The sequence below is a fragment of the Oncorhynchus gorbuscha genome, linkage group LG06, assembly GCF_021184085.1.
Source record: "Oncorhynchus gorbuscha isolate QuinsamMale2020 ecotype Even-year linkage group LG06, OgorEven_v1.0, whole genome shotgun sequence".
Classification (NCBI taxonomy): Eukaryota; Metazoa; Chordata; class Actinopteri; order Salmoniformes; family Salmonidae; genus Oncorhynchus; species Oncorhynchus gorbuscha.
The window spans coordinates 82,449,274-82,471,081 of record NC_060178.1 but is presented as its reverse complement, the minus strand read 5'-3'; the positions used below and the strand labels follow the sequence as shown (position 1 = coordinate 82,471,081).

At 38.5% G+C, this 21,808-nt stretch overlaps 1 protein-coding gene across 1 annotated transcript in view; it reads right to left on the bottom strand.

Annotated features, from left to right (window-relative positions):
* LOC124038747 (CUB and sushi domain-containing protein 1-like) overlaps positions 1 to 21,808 on the bottom strand; it is a 374,488-nt gene that overhangs the window by 216,458 nt on the left and 136,222 nt on the right. The window contains 2 exon segments of the mRNA XM_046354821.1: positions 4,681 to 4,888; positions 6,601 to 6,795. Coding sequence (XP_046210777.1) covers positions 4,681 to 4,888; positions 6,601 to 6,795 — 403 coding nt within the window.

The window sequence follows — 21,808 nt, the reverse complement described above, 5'->3', positions numbered from 1 at the left end:
ACAAACCTGACTCAGTTACATCAGCTCTGTCAGGAGGAATGGGCTGAAATTCACCCAACTTATTGTGGGAAGCTTGTGGAAGGCTAGCTGAAACGTTTGACCTAAGTTATACAATTTAAAAGGTGATGTAACCAAATACTAATTGAGTGTATGTAAACTTCTGAACCACTGGGAATGTGATGAAAGAAATCAAATCTGAAATATATAATTCTCTCTACTATTATTCTGACATTTCACATTCTTACTGTATGTATCTCATTTGACAAATGGAGTGCCTTTTGGGTAGTGTACTTTTGTCAGAAATAACTATTTATTTCTTCTTATTTTAACATTCTATCATAAAGAGCACGTTTCAACTTCATAACAAACATGTTTTCCCATCTCAAAAAGTTAAATTAAGAAAAAGTACTAGAATTTAGTCCTAGAAGTGGGACGAAAATGACTTGTGACATGCCAAAATTGGGATTTTCTGAGAAAACACATTTATTTGAACAAAAACACACTGCTCTTGAAATGTTTTACATGGTTTAGACTAGTTAGAGCATTTGATGCAACTGTTAAATTTAGCCTTTTATCAAAACGTACACAATGTCTGACGGACATAAAAGGCAATCAATTGATGGAACGACCCATGTGTCTAATTAGCAACATGTATTTGCTTTATGACTCCCAAGTATTTTTACTGAATAGTATCATTTTTGTCCAACAAACCACTAGACTTATTTCACAATGTCTCATGGGCAAGGACCGCGTAGAACTTCTGAAGTTGAAGTATGAATTCCAAACATCTCTGGACACATGTCTAGGAGGTGGAAGAGTTCTGGATGTTAAGGTCACGTGTGTGGTCTTCTTACCATATCATAAATGGTATGTCTATAAAACTGCCTCCAATCATCAGAGTGCACAACAATGTCAGTAGCAGAGCAATGTTATAAGACACTAACTGACTTTGAAAGGCTGTGTGAAAGTCACTCAAACGATTGATGCTCCCTTGCCCCTTTCAGACTTTAATAGACAGAAGAATGAGGGTAGTGATTATTGTTACCTAGTGACTGCCTAGTTTTTCAACTCCTGTAACTTATCATTGATTAATGCTAGCGAAGTGTACTTCTGTAATTGACAGTGAGAGCAGCTCCTGAAAATATTACTTTGACCTATTTTGAGTTCAGTGAAGTACTTTTCATTGACTTTAACTTATGGGACTTTTACATGCTAATTGAAGACATAACATCACCCAGCAATAACTATTGCTAATAAAAATACAATTAATCAGATAGTAGAATTCCCTATCGGAATTAGCATCTATTTGTGCTATCCACAGCTAAAGAAGATATTGCCACCTACTTTTAAACTCTATTTCCACAAGCTGAGTAGACTTAAAGTATGAAAAACTGTCAAGCTTTGCTTTGATGTTGATGTCATTCCTCTATCCATGCTCCGGGTGCGGATTTCTGCTATCAAATATTAGGTGGTGCAAACGCAGATCTTGTGAGTCATTGGTTTGAGTTGTTTCTTAAATGACGGATGCATAGCATCAACCTGAAAAAGAGAACATCTTTGGCAGTGTGCACATTGACATATGGGTTATTCCTCACAATACTAGAACAGAACAAGACCATGATTTTGGCGATTTTCACTAAATGTAATCCATAGAAGGGTCCTTTGGAGGGAGGATTGGTGATATATAATGAACAAAAATATAAACACGCAATATATCGTTTATATAAGGAAATCAGTCAATTTAAATAAATAAATTAGGCCCTAATCTATGTATTTCACATGACTGGGCAGGGGCACAGCCATGGGAGGGCCTGGGAGGGCCACCCACTTGGGAGCCAGGCTCACCCATTTATCATGGGATGCTGCAGTAATGCAATGTTATTCATAAAACTAATATGATATTGATATCATATTGAAAAAATGCAACTGACATCGATATAGATGTTCCACATCGGTGCCGATCCCTAGTGAAAAAGACGTCCTAAAATGGACACCACATTGTTGGATTACATGTTACCAGCAAAAACATGATTACTTTGAGGATTACTTTTACATTTCGAAAGGAGGTTTTTTAATAATCTGAAACTTCTCTATTCTCTTAATGACATTCAAATAAGCATTGAAAAAAGGTGCAAGATTAATTAAGTTTGTTCCACCTGAGCGAGTCTAACCAGAAGTTAGAGACCACTATGATGACACACCAAATGGGTTGGAGGGATCGTGGGAAAAGAGCGGGAATAGGCTTTTGTTGGCTTCAGTCCAAGCTATGTCTTCCAATGGAACGACTGCTGTCGGCATCCAAAGACGATCCAACTGGAATAAATGCTTGGCGGTAAGGATGACAGCAGTGGTGCAGTCTACAGGCGATACGGGAATCACTTATTACTGTTATCTACAAAGCGCATTGATGTGAATCACACTGATGCTCTCACATTTAGCTATTTGCGCCTTGTGGTTGTTGTGGATGGCTGTTCAAAAATCTAAAGCTGTATTTGAACCCCAATAATGGTTGAATTCAAGAAGTTTAAGCTTCCAATCAATCATTGTTTTTGAAGCCAGTGGACAGCCAGTGAAAAATGCATTCTTGCAACAGCTGCACAGTGCGGATCCCAGCCTATTGTCACGATCGTTACAATGAGTGGACCAAGATGCAGCGTGGTGTGGTTCCATCCCCTTTATTTTGAAGTGAAACTCAAAGAAAACAATAAATGCAAACCGAAAGGAGCTGCTGCTATAATGCTCACAGACAACTATACATGGTCAAGATCCCACAAAGCACAATGGGAAAATGGCTGCCTAAATATTATCCTCAATCAGAGACAACGATAAACAGCTGCCTTTGATTAGGAACCATACCAGGCCAGCATATATATATATATATATATATATATATATATATATATATATTCACCTAGATAACCCACCCTTAGTCACACCCCGACCTAACCAACATAGAAAATAAAAAGCTCTCTATGGTCAGGGCGTGACACCTATAGAATAAAAGTGGGGCTTTAATTGCTCAATATAATTCATGCTGATAGTTGTTTTTAATCAATAAGCCTAATGGGCACATGGTCAAACTCGCACACTTGAACTCGCACACTTAAATTGGCAATCTGTAGTTTCTACATCCATTTGTGGACTTATAAATTAAATATCTCCATTGATTCTTGAAGAATATAACATAGAAATGTCTCATGAGCTTAGTTCAACTGTCACACTCCATAAGAACCCAAAATATAAGCTTGTTTTTCTCCAATGTTTGTAAACATTGTAAATGTAAACAAAAACTGTATAGCCTCATAACATGGTTAAAACTATAATGTTGATATCATTGATGGTCAGTCCTTGCATCCATAGCTCTGTCTATTAATCTGAGAGTGGTTACATTTCTCCAGGCCCATCCCTCAGCTTTTTACCAAAACAGAGGCAGGGTGGCATTTTGTTATTTTTCATCTGTGGATTTGCACTTTAAATGGATTCAAATGATCAAGATATAAAAGTGTCGCCAACAAAAAGTTCAACAACAGGCCTATAGCAAATGCAGCATATGGCATTCATTTTTCACATGTAAATAGCACTTTCAGTAGCGCTCAAATGAGCGCAGCATATATTTTTCAACTCGAATCAATGAGCCCAATCAGTCCTCCATGACAACAAAATCATAAACAACAGAATAGGGCTGGCTAATAAGTCATTCGTTTTGGGGTTATGCTCAGGTAAAACAATTTGACTCATCTCTAAGTCCTAGTCTTGAAGATCAAGGGGTATAACATTTACTGGAATGACTGGAATTCTGATAGAATGGTTTTTAATGTAAAGATACAATTTAATCATATTATTATATGTAGTAGAAAGCGATGGGTTAGAAGAAGCCTACATAACCAACACATAAAGTAAAATTTAACATCCATATATGGCCAGCTATGTAAACTTTAACATTGATGTATCCTGCAATAGATGGGGTTCAATTGGTAAAATGTTTTGTCTTCTTCTAATGCCTCTTACTGGGAAAGTAATCTAAAAGTAACTGAATGTAATCAGATTACATTACTGAGTTTGGGTAATCCAAAAATTGCATGACTGATTACAATTTTGGACAGGTAACTAGCAACTAACAGATTACATTTAGAAAGTAACCTACCCAACCCTGCTCCCTAACAAAAATGGAAGCCTCTTCAACAGTCTTCACAGGCAGTCTCCACAGTCTTCACATGCTGTGTAGATATGCTGTACAGATATGTCATCCCATTCTGCTCAGAACACACACTATAGCTCTCTGCATTGAAGTGGCATTCCACTGACAACACGTCGTACATTTTATTTTGTCAAGGAATTGTCAAATGGACCGGTCCTCAAAGTGTCAGGTTTCAAGTCCTGAAATGTCTCATGTCATACCTTAGCTGTTGACAGGACAAAATTAAGCAGTGTTGTGAGGTCCTGTAAAACTTTGACTCATCTTTATATTCTCTCAGTTGAAACTATAGGTATATTATTGACAAACAGGGATCAAACGTATAACACAATAGTACTTTAACTTATAGCTTTCATATATGAGTAAATCACCATCATGTCCCTCAATGACTTTTCGAGCAATTAGCAGATAATTGTTGCCATGGCAGTTGCTACCATTAGAATACAAGAGGTGCTATAATTATATTGCGGTTGTTAATTACTTACCAAATTGATGGCGCCTCAGTCCCACTTATCTCCAGAAAGTCGTATCTGTCTTCCAGCTGGAAATCACTAAAGACCAGGGCGATGGTGTCACCTGGTTCAGCCAGAATACTCCATGTGCAGTCTGCATTATTCTCATACTCTGAAGGGAAATGTGAACTTGATATCGTCCCTGTTGTTCCCCTCAATGTCCCACCGCAAGCTCCTTCGGCTAAAGGAAGAAAATAAGTAAGACAAAATTGCATTACTGACTGGGTCACAACTTGCTCTTAGAAAATAAATCCTTCTCGACTGAGTCCTGACTCTTTCAATTGTTACAGCTCCTACTGAGTGGATGAATATTCACTTGTGGGAGATAAAGGTTTGACAGCTAAGATTGGCATCGCTCCTGAGACAAGATTGGCAAATGTGTAAAATAAATGTTGTTTGTCGTTGCAGGTTGCAAGTTTAACAACAAAAACAATGACAATTGGAAGCTATGGCCTTGTGACCTTTCAAAGACCTCTAAAACCTACAATTTGATACTTCAGGTTCCAGGATCTAGGACAATCCAGGATCACTACATCTTAATGATACACTAGGTCAACACAAATAAATGACAACCCAGGATCAATACTGCTTAATAGTGACCCAGTAAGAACACAGATAAATGATGATCCAGGATCAACACAACTAAATGACGATCCAGGATCAACACAGCTAAATGATGATCCAGGATCAACACAACTAAATGACGATGCAGGATCAACACAGCTAAATGACGATCCAGGATCAACACAACTAAATGACGATCCAGGATCAACACAGCTAAATGACGATACAGGATCAACACACCTCAATGACGATCCAGGATCAACACAGCTAAATGATGATGCAGGATCAACACAACTAAATGACGATCCAGGATCAACACCGCTAAATGACGATCCAGGATCAACACCGCTAAATGACGATACAGGATCAACACACCTCAATGACGATCCAGGATCAACACAGCTAAATGATGATCCAGGATCAACACAACTAAATGATGATCCAGGATCAACAGCTAAATGATGATGCAGGATCAACACAGCTAAATGACGATACAGGATCAACACAACTAAATGATGATCCAGGATCAACAGCTAAATGATGATGCAGGATCAACACAGCTAAATGATGATCCAGGATCAAATCAAACTTTATTTGTCACATGCGCCGAGTACAACATGTGTAGACCTTACCGTGAAATGCTTACTTACAAACCCTTGACCAACAATCCAGTTCAAGAAAGAGTTAAGAAAATATTTACCAAATAAACTAAAGTAAAAAATTATTAAAAGTAACACAATAAAATAACAATAAAGAGGCTATATACAGGGGGAACCGGTATCGAGTCAATGTGCAGGGGTACAGGTTAGACGAGGTAATTTGTACATGTAGATAGGGATGAAGTGACTATACATAGATAATAAACAGTGAGTAGCAGCAGTGTAAAAAACAAGTGGGGGGGGGGGGGTCAATATAAATAATCTGGTGGCCATTTGATTAATTGTTCAGCAGTCTTATGGCTTGGGTGTAGAAGCTGTTAAGGAGCCTTTTGGTCCTAGACTTGATGCTCCGGTACCGCTTGCAGTGCGGTACCAGAGAAAACAGTCTATAACTTGGGTGACTGGAGTCTTTGACCATTTTGGGGGATTTCCTCTGTCACCTTCTAGTATATAGGTCCTGGATGGCAGGAAGCTTGGCCAAAGTGATGTACTGGGCCGTACGCACTACCCTTTGTAGTGCCTTACGGTCAGATGCCGAGCAGTCACAATGCCAGGCGGTGATACAACCGGTCAGGATGCTATTCGATGGTGCAGCTGTAGAACCCTGGGACTAATATGTAAATATTGATATTCTTGCCCCCCACTACAAACTTAAAATGTAGTGTCTTACCTCGACAAAATGGTGCTGGAAAGTCCCATGATGCTCCAGTACCTGGACTCACAATACAAGTGAGTACAGCATGTCCCTCCAGTATATATCCCATGAGACAACTGTAACGGATCTTGTCTCCCATGTTGTACCTTGTTCCATGAATTATTCCTTTTGGTATCAACCCTGGATTTCCACATGTGTGACTTGGTAGCACTGAAAAACAAACCGTATAGATTAATAAACTCAATTCATTTCCACGGCAGGCCCAAGTGCTATTCTATTGTCATGAGTCTAGCACCAAGATCATTTCAGGTCCTCATCACCCACAGGGCTCCTCTGTTCTCAGTCAGAACAGAGGAGTCACATCCATCTTCACTAAGAAAATTTGTACACAACTCCTTTGTCATCAGGTTGAAATAAACATATTTTATTCAGCACCGCCTTTCCACGTGTATTAACATTTTAGAAAGGTAGTTCAATTATTGTTTCTATGGTTAAATGTACTTTTGCCATTTTAATTACACAAAGAGGTTAATTAATATAATAAATATTTAAACATGCATAACTAAAACATCATCCTTTGTTAATTTTTAAATATTTTAAACAAAACATTGCCGGTCTTATCAAATGAAATGTATCTACTTTGGTACTGCCCAACAGATACCAGAAATAAGATCGTTTTTCTGATCTTTAAAACACATTCCAAAACCTTAGCTTCCAGGGTTCATGTCAAAGAGCATTGTTACATCCTGTAAACTCCCAACTAACTGTGTCAAAAGATTCACTAGTGTGAATTATATCTGTGACATTTGGGGGTCTCTATTTTTTTCAAGGGACCTCCTATGTGTTTTTTATAGTAAAGATGTAATTTAACATCACTTTTGTATTACCTTTTAATTTGACGTGAACACAACCAGCCTAGGGACCAGTCTGCGTCACAAAATAAGGGGGATGCAATTTTATGATGCAATTCCGGATAGAATTCTGATGCTTTATGGAGCAAAACTTCACAATAGCAGCACGTACAGTTGACCTTGGCAGATCTAGCAGGGCAAATATTTTACAAACTGACTTGCTGGAAAGGTGGCACCCTATGATGGTGCCCCATTGAAAGTCACTGAGCTCTTCAGTAAGGCCATTGTATTGCTAATGTTTGTCTATTTTACTTATTTATTTACTTTATTTTACCTTTATTTAACTAGGCAAGTCATTTAAGAACAAATTGTTATTTTTAATGACGGCCTAGGAACAGTGGTGTTGGACTAGTAACAGGAAGGTTGCAAGTTCAAATCCCTGAACTGGCAAGGTACAAATCTGTTGTTCTGCCCCTGAACAGGCAGTTAACCCAGGCCGTCATTGAAAATAACAATTTGTTCTTAACTGACTTGCCTAGTTAAATAATGGTAAAAAAAAACGAAAAAAAAAACTGCCTTGTTCAGGGGCAGAATGACTGCTTTTTACCTAGATTTTATATACCTGTCAGGAACAGGTGTGGCTAAAATAGTCGAATGCACTGATTTGAAGGGCTGTCCACATACTTTTTTATATATGTTGTATATAATACAGTATACGGTAGTCACTATTCACAATTTCACAACTGTGGGGGAAAACACGGGATTCTCATAGATCGCAATGCAAAAAAAGCTTAGGAGAGCATTTCGCAGTACCACCTTTACAAGGTAAAAATGTGTCGTTCTGCCCCTGAACAAGTCAGTTAACCCACTGTTCCTACACCATCATTGCAAGTAAGAATTTGTTCTTAACTGACTTGCCTAGTTAAAGTTAACATGTATTTCAATTTAGCCAGAATATCCATGACAGTTTTATTGGTGCCTTACATGAAATGAGGGAATTATTAAACATCTTGTAAACTTGAAGCACAGAAAGCCAACTGCAGAAAGCCATCTGTGCCAATTCAACATAGCCTTCTAGTTATTAGTTCTAAACATAAACACTTTTTGTTTTGGTTATTGCTTGAACAATCACTAAGATTCGTTTTTGGATACAGTAGTTGTTAGCTAGAATGCTAACTCTCATTAACATAGGCTGGTAGCAAAGCTAGCCAAAGAGCAATTTACTGGTTGATGTTGAATGTTTTTTAAGTATAATGCAGTTGATTGGCGACGATTACACAAACATTATATTATTAAGCAGGACATTCATACGATCCTTACGATCCAATTATAATCCAAAAGTACCTTGCCAGCTCAGGGATTTGATCAAGCAACCTTTCGGTTACGTGCCCAACACTCTAACCACTAGGCTACCTACCACCCCCATGTAACTCAATATAAATAAATAACTGCATGCCCCGAATGCAAATGCTGCCTCCTTAGTGTTGTGTTCTGTGGACCTTTGAAATAACTACCTCTGTGCTGATTAGATCTTGAATGAGCTTCATGTCTTATTGCAGTTCCTTTTTCCGAACTGGAAATAAAATCAATAGTGAAAGCCTGATACAAGCATCTATATTCAGACTGAGTCCTCCCCCTGCCCCCCTGCCCCCTGCCCCCTGACTCCCGCCCCCTTTCCCTTATGGATCAGACCATCTCTGTCATACCGCTACCCCAGTGGATAAGACTGACTGAATCATCTCAGTTAGGAACTGACATGGATCTGAAGGTGTAGGAAATCACCACTGTGGGGGGCAGGAACTGGAAAGGAGGATATTGCGGTGTCCAGCAATTGAGGACAGGTCTATTACTCAAAGGGCACCTGAAGGGCCTCTGCATAGAGCAAGACATTCTACAAATAAATATAATATAAGAATGGAAGTTTTCAGACACCTTTGAAATGTTCCACATTTTGTTAGGGTTATTGTAAAATGGATTAACTTATTTTTTCCCCTCATCAATCTACACACAATACCCCATAATGACAAAGCAAAAAAATGGTTTATAGAATGTTTTGCAAATGTATTAAAATAAGAAACTGAAATATCACATTTACATACAGTGAGTATTCAGACCCTTTACTCAGTACTTTGTTGAAGCACATTTGGCAGTGATTACAGCCTCAAATCTTCTTGGGTATGATGCTACACGATTGGTATACCTGTATGAGTTTCTCACATTCTTCTCTGCAAATCCACTCAAACTCTGTCAGGTTGGATGGGGAGCGTTGCTGCACAGCTATTTTCAGGCCTCTCCAGAGATGTTAGATCGGCTTTAAGTCCGGGCTCTGGCTGGGCCACTCAAGGACATTCCGGTATTTCCCTAATTTCATGTAAGTGGCTGTGCGTTGTATTGGCTGTCTGCTTAGGATAGTTGTCCTGTTGGAAGGTGAACCTTTGCCCCAGTCTGAGGTTCTGAGCACTCTGGAGCAGGTTTTCATATAAAGGAACTCTCTGTACTTTGCTCCGCTCATCCTGCCCTCAATCCTGACTAGTCTCCAAGTCCCTGCCGCTGAAAAACATCCCCACAGCATGATGCTGCCACCACCATACTTCACCGTAGGGATGGTGCCAGGTTTCCTCCAGACGTGACACTTGGCATTCAGTTCAAAGAGTTCAATATTGGTTTCATCAGAACAGAAAATCTTCTTTCTCATTTTTATTTTTGTTTTACCTTTACTTGTACAGGTTTTTCTCATTGAGATAACATCTCTTTTTCAAGAGAGACCTGGTCCAATAGCAGCAGGGGGAACAAGGTTTCAGACAAAACTATTTACATACACTAACACAACATTAAACAAAACTATAGACACATACAGTACAACAATGACATAATATGTTAAAAAAACAAATGTCTTGACTAAAAAACAGCTGTACAAAAGACAATTACACATTTCTATGATATTTACATCGATCAAATCAATCATCAAATGTTTCAATTCCACCAACGAGACTAGATCATCAAATTTTTAAATGTTCAGGAGAGAATTCCAGTACCACGAAGCTGATTAACTGAAACTATTTCTACCATGACCTGTTCTAATTCTTGGTACTGTTAAAAGCAAATGAGAATGGGACCGTAATTGATATTTATTTACCGACCTGATTTTTAAAAAATAACAGAGATAAAATGGCATTTTACCCAGTATGGCCTTATAAATCAGTGTATGCCAGTGTTTAAGCCTGCGCAAGGTTAATGCTACAGAAAGTTTTTGGTACCTTTCCCCAGATCTGTGCCTCGACACAATCCTGTCTCAGAGCTCTACAGACAATTCTTTCGACCTCATGGTTTGGTTTTCGCTCTGACAACTGTGGGACCTATAGACAGGTGTGTGCCTTTCCAAATCATGTAAATCAATTGAATTTACCACAGGTGGACTCCAATCAAGTTGTAGAAACATCTCAAGGATGATCAATGGAAACAGGATCTGAGCTCAATTTCAATTATCATAGCAAAGGGTCTGAATACTGATGTAATTCAGTTTTTTATGTTTTATAAATTTGCAAATATTTCTAAAAACCTGTTTCCGCTTTGTCATTATGAGGCATTGTATGTAGATTGATGAGGAAAATGTTTTATTTAATCCATTTTAGAATAAGGCTGTAACATAACAAAATGTGGAAAAGGGAAAGGGGTCTGAATACTTTGCGAATGCATGTTCCTACTGTCCCGCCTTAGACAAAACAAGCATAAGTACCTACAGTAAACTAATGTTAATCTAAACAAGTCACATAATGTACGTAATGAAGAGAAGTCTCCAAGCCTGCACATTCAGCATAACCTTCATCTCCCCAAATGTGTAAAATGACCAGTATTTGTTCAGATCTAGATGACATGTCTTTTTAAAAAGCCATTGGAATGCAACAGTTTTGCGGTTACCTACATAATTTATTCAATCCCGTGGATGGATTCACTATTTGGGATTTTGAAATAAATGCTGTAAGTTGTATTGTGAGTAATATAGTCTCTTTTTAGTCCAGCCCTCAGCCTTCTTCATGAATCAAGGGATTACTACAAACACAGGATTGTAATGGCTACATAAGCCAAGATGAAGTAGTTGAAAGACAATTTGAAGATTTTGAGACACTCCACATGTTTATACTAAATAGTTCTTACAGTATCTAATATCTGCAATTCTACATTCAAGAGACACAGACAGAAATATTATAGATCACATAAATCTACAATGTGACAATGTTGCTGGAATTTCCCTTCTATGATGCTGCACAAAACAGAAGTGGTATATAGGGCAAAAACACTGGAAGAAGAAGTCCGACAGACAGAAAATGACGCCCATTGTCTTAAATCATGAGCAACAGCCTTTGATGTTACCATATGTATGGTGTTAACTAAGGACAATGGCACGTCTCCCCAATACGACAGGGATTTTCTGAAGGAATGACTCACTTTCCTTTCCTACCCATGCCAAATCTACAGAGACTGATATTTCACCTGAGACATCCTTAATGTAGAAATCAATGGAGGCCTTTCTGTCTAAATAAATGGTTCGTTTCTTCCAATTCTGTCACAGCTGAGGGGCATTTATTATGCAGTGTTGTGCACTTTGCATGCACTTTTTGAGACTGTTTTTTTATGTCTTACTCTGACACTTTTCTTTCTCTGTCATTAAGTTTTTATTAGCAGTCTCCATATAGCATCTTTTTTCAGATAGAAAAAGTTGATTAATTCATGTGTGCTGGCAGCATAGTGATTGCATAATGAACCTTATCGATTTTATTTTTAAATAATTGTTTGTCAGTTTAATCATCTAATGACAAGACAAGACCATTAAACTTCACATGTGAAGTTCTGTTTGTTTTCAAGGGTGAAGAATAAACCCTTTTAAATTCTAATATTCATGCACTTCCTCATTACTGGGCGCTCAATGAGAAACACAAGTTGGTTTTCAAGTAGGCCTAGATTTCAATGATTACCTATAATGTGAAAATGATGGGCATCCATTAAGATCTCTAAGCCTCCACAACAAATTGACACGTTTTAACGACATCTGAAATGACAGAATATACACTGTCAACAGACTGCATCTGCTTCCCCCGCTGCCTGCCCAAAATGATTGCATCACTAGCCAGCTAAATGTAACATCCCCTGCAGTTTGTGTTGGTTCAGAGAAGAGGGCTGCTCCAGAACTGCTCACTGTTGGAGATTTGATGAGAAGATATGATGAGAAGCTACCTTGCAGTCCCTCACACTCACTATCAATGTGTATATGTTGGCATTCGTGAAAACATTCCCATTTTAAAAAGTATGTAACTAATGGTCATTCAGCCAAATATCACATAAAATACAGAATGGAACAAATATTTTATGTGACAGTACTATGGCTGGATCCATTGTGGTCCCCATACACTTTGTGGCCCTATGGAGGTTTCATCCAGGCACAAAATATCAATCCACATTGAATGGGGAATGACAGATGTAAATGTGAGTGCAAGCTGTTAAATGAAGATGCATTAAGTCGGAAGGGGGTGTAAGTCAATTTCCCACAGAACCTGTTGCTCGGGAGGCTGTTCATTCTTCCCTGGCGCATCAGCTCAGACGTTTGTGGCTAACTTCAGCATCTGTTTTGCCCCCATGTATCATTTGCCTTGTCCGAACGAATCCCATGGAGTGACTAGACTAGCAGTCATGGATCTTGTCTTGTATTGTTTTGACTGCCCTGAGCAGATACATCACATTTCGTAACACTTTCTTAGTTGGGTAATTTGTTTAAATGCATGAACTTTGCAATCCTTCCAAAATGCAATCTGGAGTTACATATTTTTCAGGAAGATTTGGCATACCCAGCTGTATTAAGAACAAATTTAGGGACATTTTGTGTCTAGCTGTACTCACAGCATGGTACAAATTGTGTTTGGTTACCAGCTGAAAAGATGGTCCTTGAAGAGCTTATGTATTTCATGCATATCTGTTGGAGAGGAAGATATCTGCATATAAAAATGAAAAATGTCTTCATGGGCACAAACATCAGTGTTGCTGCCACCAGCCTAAAGCCTCTTCAGTAGAATCGCATTTGTCTTTTGAATATCAGTGAGCTCTCGAGAAAGGGCTTATCGGACAAGTGGAACCATGCATTGCTACGCAACAGAGACCCCTAAAGAGGGCGTTTACTCTTAAACCATCAACAGATATTGATCCTTGCCTCTTCATACCACCCTCAGTAAAATTAAAGTGGGGAAAGAAAAATGTGTTCTGGCTTATGAGGGCTTTCTCTTTTATGGTCAACCCACACGTTTTTAGAATGGCAGATGACGGTGTGCAGAGGGGTGGGCAGAATGATGCTTGAGTTGCTTGACTGTGCTTGCACGGTAACATTGTAATTACTCAAGTGGCAAGTGGTAATACAGTCAACCTACTGCCTTGTGACTAATAATATGGCACTGAGTTAAGAGATTTCTTTATTGACATGCGTGGAACAAATGATATGATATTTTACTTTTTTTACAACAAACGGCCATTACATAATTTGAAAAAAGCTAGTCTTAGCTATCCCAGGTTGTTACAATATCCCGAAACTCTACTTTTGTATTTTGGACAAGAATTTGCTGAGTGTTGACATTGTGATTGATTGAGTTTAGCCTCCAATTCCTAAACACATGCAAAACTACTTCCTGCTGACAGTTAACTGATGGAGCTGTATTACAGTATGCAGTACTCTACATTGAGACCAGAAAGAAAAGTATTTTAACTGAATTCTAGCCAAACAGGACTGCCACAAAAGCAGCCAAGGCTATACTTTTCTCCATGTGATGGATATATTGTTTTAATTAACTTCAATTCACTTGATAATAATGAAAGATGGATGCTGTTTATTTTTGTTTTCCCTTTGCATAGCTCGATCCATTAAATATAAAAATTAAAAATATCTAGCCCATGGCAATAAGAACACGAAGGCACATTTCTTCTGGGTATAAAAGTGCTGCTGTGAAAGCGACAAAATGCACAATGTGTGAAGAGTAGCACTTTCCCCAAAATACTGGAAACAATCATTAATATACTATATGTATAAATGTTGTTGATATCTGTCAAATTACGAGAGTATCAGGTTGTGCATACAGTAACTAACCCTCGTGTTCCAGTGACATTTTGTGACATATTGAGATTGTAACAATCTAACAAAAGTAGCAGGCCAATAACTTTAAGCATATGATGCATGTGTGGGATATCATTGTTTTCAGTTAATTATCACTTTAACTAATGCTCTGCTAGGTACATTATCCTTATATTAATGTTCTTCATAGCAAGTTTTATTGCATCAGTCCATGCTGCGAAAATAGCCATTCATATGGGAACGTCTAGACAAGGACTACCGATCAAGCATATTGATTTGATGGGGTAGTTTTTTCCTGTTTTGTTAGTGTAATTTTCAGTCTCTCTCTCCAAGTTTACTTCGAAAACTCACTTCCCAAATACTCTTGTCATACGTTGTTTTTTTCCTTGTGTGAAAGACTATTTTGCGGTTTAAAATTGATTGCTTAACCCAACTTTACATATAGAAAACACATTTTCAGACATGTTCAGACAGATCTTCAAAACACGCCAGGTCAGTATAACAATATGCAGATAAATTGTTAAGAATTCCCTGTTTCCTTTACAATATACATTACAAAAACAAAAGCGACCTGGCCTCATTAACAGAAGACACCTCTCCAATCACATCTTACAGTCAATTTGCATATCAACATGAACAAATTCATCATAGGCACAAATTTAAAAAGGTTGACCATTATAACTCAATTAAGTTCAATTATATTCAGTCAAAATGAGTCAGTGATTGAATCCTAGGATGCACAAGACAAGTCTTGACCTTTATCAAATTACTTGCTGTTATGTATGAACTTTGAAAGCTGTATCTCAATTAGAATCTTTCAAATCTTCAATACTGGTTCGAATTATGATTTGTTTTCAAGTACAGTCTAAATGACACACCTAATAGGGAGTGCATACTGTGCTTATACTGTATATACACTCCCCTACGTATTTATTTGCAGAGGCATCGTACCTCACTCAGATTTGTCCTGTTTAAAAAACAAATAATAATAATACATTTATAAATTATTTGTAATACAACCTAGAAATTTTATGAAGTTGGCTTTCGCTAGCCCAGATAGGTTACCAATCTCCCAACCTCATAACTAGCTACCAAGTAGCCATTTCAGGCTGCAGTATGAAACAAGTTAGAGTAGCTAGCTTGTGTAACTATCTTAGCTGGCATGCCTGCTGGCAAGGTTGGTAAGACTTTAAAAAAGCAAGCAATAACTAAATGTACTGAATAAGACTGATATTCCTTTCAATCTTTTACCAATATTTTAGCAGAGTATGGGACTGTGGTGGTCATGACATTTTGTCAGACTGTTATTGTCATGCAAAAGACTGCCGGTCTCACGGTAATCACGGTACCATTAATTAACATAAACACATGTAGCATTTCCAGGTCTTCACGCATACAATCCACTGACACACGCCCTTGAAACATCTACATTTAAGTCAATTTAATATACACCATCACAATAAATCCATTATTTATTTTATGCAGGTCTAAGGAAACATTATGATATGCAGAGAATGTATTTCAGAAGAGCAGAATATGAGTTGGCCTACTGCATGCTATCTGGCTATGTGACATGCCATAGGCTGTAGGCCAGTTCATTTAGCAGACAAGATATTTGAATAAATTAATTTACATTATATGATATTATAGTATGGAGAATATAATTGAACTTAGCTGAATAAAATAGAAAGTATATTTTTCCCATTCCGGAGCGAGTGCGCATATGAAGTGGCTATGTAGAGGGTAAAAGTGATCATTTGAAACAGCTATTATTTGTGAATGATCCAAACCTTAGAATGTCTTAGAAATCAAAACACAAAACATTAGGAACACCTTCCTGATATTGAGTTGCACCCCCTTTGCCATCAGAACACCTTCAATTCGTCTGGGCATGGACTAAAATGTGTCAAGTTGGCTGGATGTCCTTTGGGTGGTGGACCGTTTTAATACACATGGAAACAGTTGAGTGTGAAAAACCCGGCAGTGTTGCAGTTCTTGGCACACTCAAACCGTTGCTGGCACCTACTACCATACCCATTTCAAAGGCACTTAAATATTTTGTCTTGCCCATTTACCCTCTGAATGGCACACATACACAACCAATGTCTAAATTGTCTCAAGGCTTAAAAATCCTTCTTTAAAACCTGTCTCCTCCCCTTCCTACACTGATTGAAGTGGATTTAACAGGTGTCATCAATAAGGGATCATAGCTTTCACCTGGATTCACCTGATCAATCTATGTCATGGAAAGAGCAGGTGTTCATAATGTTTTTACACTCAGTGTATATGGGCTGCATGATGCAACTTTAGGTTACTGATGATTTGATAATGTTGTAAAAAAGGCTTGCGCTCTGTTCCTTGCCTCAGGCTTAATATAAGACTCAATATAAGTGAATTTGTCCAAATACTTAAATATAGATACATAAAGTACATTAATTCTAAACGGTCAAACAGATATGTATGAAAATAGCCTAAAATAAAATATTACATTCTGTACTGTCGCTTCATATAAAACATTTAATCTCAAATCCAAAATGCTGGAGTATAGAGACAAATTAAAATCTTTAGCTGCCCTGTCCAAACAAATACGTAGGGGAGTGTATAAACAGTCGCTAGTGAAAGTCTACACACCCCTTGCAAAGTCTTCACATTTTGCTGCCTTAAAATTAAATCCAAAAGGGGATTGAATTAGATTTTTTTTCCTGCCGGTCTACACAACCTACTCCACATTTTCAAAATGAAAGAAAACTTATAGATCAGAGGAAGCTTCTTTTGGCAGACCTTACAGCTGTGGATAATTTTGAATAAGATTCTACCAACTTTCTACAACTCTTGTAGGGCAACATTAATCCATTGTTGTTGTCAAAATATATTGAGTGCGGTCAACTTGGCTGTGAATCATTGATGGACAGCAATATTCAAAACTTGTCTCAGATTTTCAATCAAATTTAAGTCAGGACTGAGACTAGACCACTCAGCAACACTATTGGAAAGCCATTCTGGTATCTCCCACTGAAACACTCTATCCCATTTTTACATGTGGCTTTATTTTCACTGTTCCTGTGCTTGTAATTTAACGTTGTTTTTTAAAATATTTTGTTTCGTTACAGACAAAATTGGTAGACATATTTAGCTGAGTCAACACTTGCCATTGATAATAATGCAATATGCAAATATGTCTAAAGTATATTACAAAACAATCTAAAACACTCCACACTAACTCATCTTACATCAGAATCCCATTCTGAATGTCTCTGCACTAAATTGTTTTTTAAATGTGCCTATGTGCCATAAATTCATGTTCGAATGATGTGTTTTACAACACCAACAAAAATATGCAAATATGGGATTTACAGGACAGTGGAACATTAAAAAAGAGAATTTGCAGAGACATCATTCAAAATGGGAGTGTTTTGAATCATTTTCTAACATGGCAAGTGATAACTAACAATTTTCTTTGTAAAGAAACAAATATAAAAACAAAGGTTTTGGGGATCAACTACAATCACAGTGACCTTCCTTTCCCCTCAGAAAACTGAGGTGGGTTTTCCTCTACATTTTAACGTGGGCTTTGCTCCTTTCATTTTTATTTTGATCCAGATAAACTCCCAAGCACATGTCTGTGACTAGCATATTCATAACATGATACTACCACCACAATATTATAAAATACAGAGGTTTTCACTGTGTTTTGTTGAATTATATTTGACCCAAACCCAAACCTGTTGTCTTTAATTTAGTCCAAAAAGTGATTTTCTTTTGCCTTGCACTATTAGTTAACGGTTGATTTGGAGTGGATGGGGAGATTGTGATGGCAACATAGATGTATGGATTTATTGCATATGTGCCAGCCATATACAAAGCAATACAGAAAACATCATTTACATTTTTTTTAGAACATTTACATTTGAATACTTTGTAGCTCAGAAACCCATTTTTCCCAGTAGTGGTTTTGATATTCTTCTCTGCGCAATCTTTTTTATATGGCAAAGCATTTTCATAATCTAATCCAAGAGACCCATCTTGACACAACGTGCCAACATAAATGACACATTTGGGGACATATCATTTTTCACCCTGCAATTCGTGGCAATGTCAGGTCCTATTCTATTGGCCAAGGATTTCTTCTTTCACACGCTGTGTGGTGCTTTGACATCACTGACAGTTGTATGTATGAAACTGTCCAGCAAAATTAAGGCAGTTTATATAATTTTTTTAAACATTACAATATATTCACAGATTTCACAACACACTGTGTGCCCTCGGGCCCCTACTCCACCACTACCACATATCTACAGTACTACAGTAATCTAGGTGTATGTGTGTGTATAGTGCATAGGTTATCGTATATGTGTGTGTATGCATGTGTCTGTGCCTATGTTTGTGTTGCTTCACAGTCTCCGCTGTTCCATAAGGTGTTTTTTAATCTGTTTTTTAAAATCTAATTTTACTGCTTGCATCAGTTACTTGAATAGAGTTCCATGTAGTCATGGCTCTTTGTAGTACTGTGCACCTCCCATAGTCTGTTCTGGACTTGTGGGCTGTGAAGAGACCTCTTGTGACATGTCGTGTGGGGTATGCATGGGTGTCCGAGGTGCGTGCCAGTAGCTTAGACAGACAGCTCGGTGCATTCAACATGTCAATACCTCTCATAAATACAAGTAGTGCCATTGGAGCTTTGAGGACAAATCTGTTACTCTGCAACACAAATAAAAACATGGTTACTCCTTCTCTGACCCTAATTTATTCACACTAGTAATAGAATGGTATAACAACATTGATAAAGATACAGTAATTAGCCAACAAGCCGCTGCTAATTCAAGACCCCAATCTGTCTCTGCACTCCATATCGACCCATTCTGATGAAATACAATTTCAGTCAACCAGATAATGTCCAATTGTGACTGTAGAGAATGTAATTTTGCTACCCAAAATATATTTCAAGTGTAAAAGGATTTCAAACAACTTGATTAGAGCCCTGGATTCTAAATCACTATATCAGTAGACCCTGGCTACAATAATGCATCTGACTGGTGCATTGATTGATTTCTAGACATATAGAATATCAGTAATTTTATTTAAGTAAACATTGCTTTGAGTTATGGTTTCTCTTATCTTAAAATGTTTAGTGTGTCTCGACAGACACTTGCTCTATCCCAAGCCTTTTACCTTTGATGCAATATAAATAATATATATATATAATACATATAAACACAAGTATGTGGACACCTCTTCAAATTAGTGGATTTGCTGACAGGTTTATGAAATCGAGCACACAGTCATGCAATTTCCATAGACAAACATTGCCAGTAGAATGGCCTTACTGAAGAGCTCAGTGACTTTCAAGAGCGTAACGTCATAGGATGCCACCTTCCCAACAAGTCAGTTTGTGAAATGTATGCCCTGCTAGAGCTGTCCCGGTCAACTGTAAGAGTGCTGTTATTGTGAAGTGGAAATGTCTAGGAGCAATAACATCTCAACCACAAAGTGGCGGCCGCGTAGAGCGTAAAAATCGTCTGTCCTCAGTTGCAACACTTAATACCAAGTTCAAAATTGTCTCTGGAAACAACGTCAGCACAACAACAATGGGTTTCCATGGCCGAGCAGCCGCACACAAGCCTAAGATCTCAATGCGCAATGCCAAGCATCGGCTGGAGTGGTGTAAAGCTCGCCGCCAGTGGAAATTGCAGTGGAAACGCATTCTCTGGAGTGATGTATCGCACTTCAACATCTGGCAGTCAGATCACAAATGCTAATGCCAACTGTAAAGGTTGGTAGGGGAGGAATAATGGCCTGGGGCTGTTTTTCATGGTTCGGGCTAGGCCCCTAATTTCTGGTGAAGGAAAATCTTAATGCTACAGCATATTCTAGATGGTTCTGTGCTTCCAACTTTGTGGCAACAGTTTGGGGAAGGCCCTTTCCTGTTTCAGCATGATGGTTCATCAAGATCGGTGTGGAAGAACTTGACTGGCCTGCGCAGAGCCCTGACCTCAACCCCATCGAACACCTTTGGGATGAAGTGGAACGCCGACAGTGAGCTAGGCCTAATCACCCAAAATCAGTGCCTGACCTCACTAATGCTCTTGTGGCTGAATGAAAGCAAGTCTCTGTAGCAATTTTCTAACATCTAGTGGAAAGCCTTCCCAGAAGAGTGTAGGCTGGGGGACCGCAAATGGGGGACCAACTCCAAATGGGGGAACATATGGTTGAGAGAATGCCAAGAGTGTGCAATGATGTCATCAAGGCAAAGGGTGGCTACTTTGAAAAATCTAAAATCAATTTTGAATTGTTGAACACTTTTTTTGGTTACTACACCATTCCACATGAGTTATTTAATAGTTTTGATGTCTTCACTATTATTCTACAATGTAGACAACAGTAAGAATAAAGAAAAGCCCTGGAATGAGTAGGTGTGTCCAAACTTCTGACTGGTACTGTACATGTTTCAACACCTCCCTCTGCAACTGGACCCAGGACTTCCTGACGAGCCGACCCCAGGTGGTGAACACATTGGACCCTTAACACAGGGGCCCCTTAACGGTGCGTGTTTAGTCCCCACCTGTACTCCCTATTCACCAAAACTCCAGAACCAACATTAAGTTTGCCGACGTGTTAGGCCTGCTCACGGACAACAATGAGACAGCCTATAAGGAAGAGGTCAGAGACCTGGCAGTGTGGTGCCAGAACAACAACCTAGAGCTGATTGTGGACTACAGGAAATGGAGGGCTGAGCATGTCACCAAGATGGCATAGCAGTCAGACGTCTTTTGTCCTCGTCTTGTCCCGTGTATATATATATATATATTTACAACTTTCTTCGCATACCTTTTTATATATTTTTTTGCTTTTCCATAAACTCATCTTCAAAACACTCTCCTACAACCTGCCTCACCAATTTAAAAAAATAAAGTATTATTTACCTCAAATCTGTAATCCTCCATAGGAGCTAACCAGCAGCTAGCCAGAAGCTAACCAGAAGCTAACCAGAAGCTAACGAGAAGCTAGTCAGAAGCTAACCAGAAGCTAATCAGAAGCTAGCCAAAAGCTAGTTAGCTTCTTTACTGGCTAATCGTTAGTATTCAGCTAACCACGGTTTGTGGTCATCAGCTATCCTTTAGCTCGAAAATCTATCGCCAGTTTTGTACGGTGCGGTGCGTCTTGGACCGGAACATACCAGACCTATTTTTCTCTCCATGTCCCTGGATTTCAACCGCACGCTCTGGACATAAGCCGTGTGACTATCGGCTTATGACGATTCTGGAGC